Source organism: Ranitomeya imitator, chromosome 6, assembly GCF_032444005.1.
Source record: "Ranitomeya imitator isolate aRanImi1 chromosome 6, aRanImi1.pri, whole genome shotgun sequence".
Classification (NCBI taxonomy): domain Eukaryota; kingdom Metazoa; phylum Chordata; class Amphibia; order Anura; family Dendrobatidae; genus Ranitomeya; species Ranitomeya imitator.
In genome coordinates, this window is record NC_091287.1 from 29,158,938 (window position 1) to 29,164,937 (window position 6,000).

The 6,000-nt window shown below is 40.3% G+C and overlaps 1 protein-coding gene across 2 annotated transcripts in view; it reads left to right on the forward strand.

Annotated features, from left to right (window-relative positions):
• LOC138641744 (serum paraoxonase/arylesterase 2-like) overlaps positions 1-5,418 on the forward strand; it is a 44,421-nt gene extending 39,003 nt beyond the window's left edge. For both annotated transcript variants that reach the window (XM_069729371.1, XM_069729372.1), the window contains 2 exons: positions 3,386-3,514; positions 3,960-5,418. In XM_069729371.1, coding sequence (XP_069585472.1) covers positions 3,386-3,514; positions 3,960-4,118 — 288 coding nt within the window. In that variant the 3' untranslated portion in view covers positions 4,119-5,418. The remainder of the gene's footprint in view (positions 1-3,385; positions 3,515-3,959) is intronic.
• The last annotated feature ends 582 nt before the right edge of the window (positions 5,419-6,000 follow it).

The window sequence follows — 6,000 nt, forward strand, 5'->3', positions numbered from 1 at the left end:
AGTTAGAGACTATACCATTTATAACCACCCTCTGCTTTCTATCACTAAGCCAGTTACTAACCCATTTACACACATTTTCCCCCAGACCAAGCATTCTCATTTTGTGTACCAACCTCTTGTGCGGCACGGTATCAAACGCTTTGGAAAAATCGAGATATACCACGTCCAATGACTCACCGTGGTCCAGTCTATAGCTTACCTCTTCATAAAAACTGATTAGATTGGTTTGACAGGAGCGATTTCTCATAAACCCATGCTGATATGGAGTTAAACAGTTATTCTCATTGAGATAATCCAGAATAACATCCCTCAGAAACCCTTCAAATATTTTACCAACAATAGAGGTTAGACTTACTGGCCTATAATTTCCAGGTTCACTTTTAGAGCCCTTTTTGAATATTGGCACCACATTTGCTATGCGCCAGTCCTGCGGAACAGACCCTGTCGCTATAGAGTCACTAAAAATAAGAAATAATGGTTTATCTATTACATTACTTAGTTCTCTTAGTACTCGTGGGTGTATGCCATCCGGACCCGGAGATTTATCTATTTTAATCTTATTTAGCCGGTTTCGCACCTCTTCTTGGGTTAGATTGGTGACCCTTAATATAGGGTTTTCATTGTTTCTTGGGATTTCACCTAGCATTTCATTTTCCACCGTGAATACCGTAGAGAAGAAGGTGTTTAATATGTTAGCTTTTTCCTCGTCATCTACAACCATTCTTTCCTCACTATTTTTTAAGGGGCCTACATTTTCAGTTTTTATTCTTTTACTATTGATATAGTTGAAGAACAGTTTGGGATTAGTTTTACTCTCCTTAGCAATGTGCTTCTCTGTTTCCTTTTTGGCAGCTTTAATTAGTTTTTTAGATAAAGTATTTTTCTCCCTATAGTTTTTTAGAGCTTCAATGGTGCCATCCTGCTTTAGTAGTGCAAATGCTTTCTTTTTACTGTTAATTGCCTGTCTTACTTCTTTGTCATTTAATTTATAATGTATGGCAAGTTGACCCCATTCTGCCTTTGGGGCTAAAATGAGGTGTCATTCCTCCCCAAAGGTTTATGGGTTGGAAGTCTGATGAGGGCTGTATTAACCATAACTCTGAAGCATGCTTACGAATGATTAGTAGGCTGTCCTCTACATACATGGGTGTTTATGAGTCCATTGTTTGTCACATTACATCTACCCGACTATGCATTTAGCAAATATATATGTTGAGAAGTTGGGATTTTTTCCTTGCTTAAAAAGATGTTACTACTGTATCGTGATATAGGTTATCAGGTTTGGACAAACTTGAATTAAACCTGCGGACGCAGATTGTTGCACACAACTGGCAACTTTTGCTACATAATCAGAAGTAGGAGGAGCCCTTCTTCATGTGTTCTATGGATTAGCCATGGATTGTCACGTCTATGGGGCATTATGGCTATCACTGTGTAAATAGCAGGACACAGGTAGGAGGGGTGATTGAGCCCTAGGGCTCATCCCCTGATGCTGCCAAGTTAGAATTGGTTGCGTCCATAGAGCTCCATGACAACAGCAGTTAACTGTATGACGGCCAGCAGAGATCTACCCTCCATGGAGGCATGCTGTTCAAGCGCCGCTGCAGTAACTACCAGAATGGAGCATAGGGGTTGGTAGGCACACGCGCCGTAATACTTCTCGGCTTCCGCACACAAACCGGTAACTATGGATACTAGACCGGAAGTGTGACGGCAGCCAGTAGGAGGAGTTCTGTTGTATTACACGCGGCGGAGGAGCGAGAAACTGCCGCGTCCTTTGGACACTATGGCAACCGCAGTGCGTGTATCAAGATAGAGGTAGGAGGTGTGGTGGAGTCCCATGGCTCATTGGTAGCGATCCCGTGCAGTACCGCCCCTGAAATCACCGTATGTGTCTGTCTCTGTTAAGCAGCACAGCTGCAGCTGCGTTAAAAGCAATCATTAGACTAGATAAGGACGCCGGATTTCCACAGGAGCTACCCCTGACGAAGCCACTGCTGTGGCGACACGCGTCGGGTCTCTGCTCCTCCTGTCGGCACCCCCCCCAACTGTGTACGGGGCCTGAACAGCACTGGAGTTTGCTTACCAGGTTTATGCTATTTGGCTACTTATACTCTTACTTGTTAGCAGGTTTTCTATGTGTCTCACTCCAGAGGTCTGTGGCTCCCTATGATTGAGGTCTCACTACATGATTTAATTGTCTGGTGGAACCGCCATATGATCTACCCAGTGATTTTATACTGTTATATTCCGTAGTGAGCAGCTTCACCTGTCATCATATACATTGCCCAGTGATTATTTACTGTCATATTTCATAGTGAGCAGTTTTACCTGTTATCATTGTGATTTAGAACCTGCTTCACCTTTTATGCATATATTTTGGTGTGATATGGTTATCGCTCATATTGTCCTTATATTGTAAGCAGGTTTTTCACCACACACATCTGTTCATCTATTTCATAGTTAGCCTGTTTTTGTAAGTAAACTTTTTGCTGGTGCATACATATATTTTTCTGGGCCATATTAACGCCCTATGATTCAGAATTTCTCTGTTCTTTGGTGCTGTTCATGCAGACGTCCCACACTTCACATACCTTTGGTCTACTATAATAGAATAGAGAGTGTGTGGGAGGTGCCGTACGAGGGGGAGGGCTCTATTGTGAGCCGAATGTCTATGTATATAGGTCCTATGTGTGACCATTGTTTTAAATGTTTTTAATTTGTGTGCTCTATGTGGCTTTTTGTATGTCCATAATTATTGTTAATAAAGATTGCTTTTTTCTGATATTCAATCCATTGCCTTGGGTGATCCCCGTTTATGGTCTATCTTTTGTCTTATGTATGTGATACTACGTGGCTGTGTTATATACTGTGTGGCTGTGTTATATACTTCATGGCTGTGCTATATACTACGTGGGCTGTGTTATATACTGCATGGGCTGTGTTATATACTGCGTGGGCTGTGTTACTGTATATACTAATACTACGCGGGCTGTGCTATATACTACGTGGCTGTTCTATATACTACGTCGCTGTGCTATATACTACGTGGCTGTGCTATATACTACGTGTATATACTACGTGGGCTGTGCTATATACTACGTGGGCTGTGCTATATACTACGTGGGCTGTGCTATATACTACGTGGCTGTGCTATATACTACGTGGCTGTGCTATATACTACTTGGGCTGTGCTATATACTACGTGGGCTGTGAGACTCTTTCGCCCGGGGCCCTCAAAAACCTGGAGCTCGCCCTGGCTTCACTGATTAGTCGCACCCGGCCAGCCGCAAACAATCAGCGACAGATGCAGTCCGGCTTGTATATGAAGCCTTTTTATATGGACCGAGTAATACTTTCATAAAATAATTTTATGTTATACCAGGTGGTGGAATTAGAGACACTTCTGGATAACCTTTCCGTGGACCCAGTTACAGAAGACATCTGGATAGGAGGTCATCCGAACCTCAAGAAGCTTTTCCGTTACGATCCTAAAGATCTTCCCGGGTCAGAGGTCAGTGTATAAATTATAGGGGCATAATACATTATTGTAAAGATTCCAATTCTTTCATGCTCCTAATATTGGCAAAAATAAAATGAGTGAGATAAAAAAAAAAAAAAAAAGTTGCCATCTGCACACCCAGCAACCCCCCTCCCCGTCTACATAGAATCTTGTGTAAAACAAAGAGAGGGAGGAGGGGGATGCAGCTGCAGTTTCTCTGTGTGTGTGAGATTCATGCTGTGAGGGAGGAGAGATCTGATTGGCTCAGCTTTTACATCACACAATAAAATCTGTGGTTGCGCCGACCTTCTCCATCTTGTGGTGTAGTGAAAGTATCATTCGTGGTGACCCAGACGGAAGGTCGCTTGTAGGGAGCGGGAAGCTTGGTGTAACCTGGCAGAATATTTAACGATTCTATTTTTGCACTTTTGACCATTGTTTTTTTTACTTCTTCCAGATTGTCCGCATACAGAACATTCTCTCGGACAACCCCATAGTGACCACCGTATACGCCAACGACGGCTCAGTCATACAGGCGTCGGCCTGTGCGGCCGTGTACGGCAACAAACTTTTCATTGGTACAATATTTCACAAAGCTTTGTGGTGTCAGTTGTAACAATGTTATTGGGCTCCAGAATTCTGCTCCGGAGGCTGAAAAACCACGTTTGGTTAGATGGCGTTTTATTGGTGGAATTGGCATCGATATTTAAAGGGGTTGACCATTTTACATCTCCGATGCGCTGGAATCGACAGCCATCTTTTCTCTATAAAGTGCAGGGGTGTCTATCCATACCTGTTTCTGACAACACTCAGTCTCTATAATAATGTTGTCATCATATGCCATTTAATGCCGCTGTTTTTCATGTATTAAATGGGTTGTCCAGGATTAGAAAAAAACAGAAACGGTGCCATACGTATCCACAGTGTGCGTCACTTATCGCGGCCTACTTCCATTCAAATTAATCATTCTAAGGTGCAGTACCACAAACAACCTGTTTACAATTTTGGCGCTGTTTTTGCTTTTCTAAATTTGGGCAACTTTATAAAATAGGACTTCATAATCATTTCCATGGGGGATTTAAATTTGCTAAAAAGTCGTATATCCTAGCAGAAGGATCCAATTACCATCTCACTTGGAGCTAAGATGTAGCAAGCATCATAATGTTGTCTTCTAAGGCCACGTTCACACGCTCAGTATTTTACATTAGTATTTGTAAGACAAAACCAGGAGTGGGTGATAAATGCAGAAGTGGTGACTTGTTTCCATGATTGTTCCACTCCTGGTTTTGGCTTACAGATACTGATATAAAATACTGACCAAACACTGAACATGTGAACGTGGCCTAACACTGTTATTCTTTCCAGTCTTTAGGCTTCTGAAAGCGATGATTTAAGATAATACAATGGATTAAGATTGTGAACGCACCTGGTGCTTACATTTAATAATATAATGTGGATCAAAAATATTCAGCACTAAACTATTTTTATGAGTTGCACTACACTTTTCTACCACTAGCCGGTGCTATAAAATATTGTACTTACATGTCTGGATGATTATGGTTTGTGCTTCATTCTGCCCATGAAGATGTTTCTTTGTAACAGCACAACAAGTGGACAGATGGGGTACTGCAAGGGATAATTTTAATAGTCAATATGAAATATAATAATGAATTATGACAAAGTACAAATATCTTGATGACTATGGTATCAAAATGTAAGTCAGTGGTGATTTTTTTATTTTTTTTTTTTTTACTCTTTTTAGAAAATATTTACCCCTATTATTTTTTAAAAATGTCTGACATTTTAAGGCTCTTATTTTGTATTTTTCCAAAACATAATTTTTTTTTGTATACCGAAATAAAAGACTTGTAATATTGTGGATTAATGTTTTTTCCAATAAAGTTTGAATTGGATAATTTTCTCTGTTCCTTCATTTACATTATACGTGAATCAACTGATTGATCCATCATCAATCCATCAAATGTTACACCAGTCGATCTAATGACCTGTCAATCATTTAAACTACGCTATCTATAACACTGTTTACACATTGCAGCAGCGCTTTTTTTTGCCGTGATTTTGGTAAAACTGCAGCACCCTTACAACGATTTTGAAAAATTAGTGTTTTGGTTTTTTTTGCAACCCATTGGTAATGATAAAACACCAGAGTCATAAATCTATCACTTTCATACATACATACATACATACACACATGGTTTCGTTCCTTTGTAACATGCTTGAAAGTGATAGATTTATGACTCTGGTGTTTTATCATTACCAATTGTTGTTTAAATGCATATTTTTCAATGCCTTCACTGCACTTTATGTGATGAACAATTCCTGTATCACTGCCTGCACTGTATGCATGCTAATTATAATGTAAATACATGCTCTTTCAATGATGATTAATGCAAATGATTATAATTATGTATACTCTTTATATACCTGGCACTTTCACATGTGTTCACTGCTTGAGAAAGGTTTCTGTTGGGACCGAA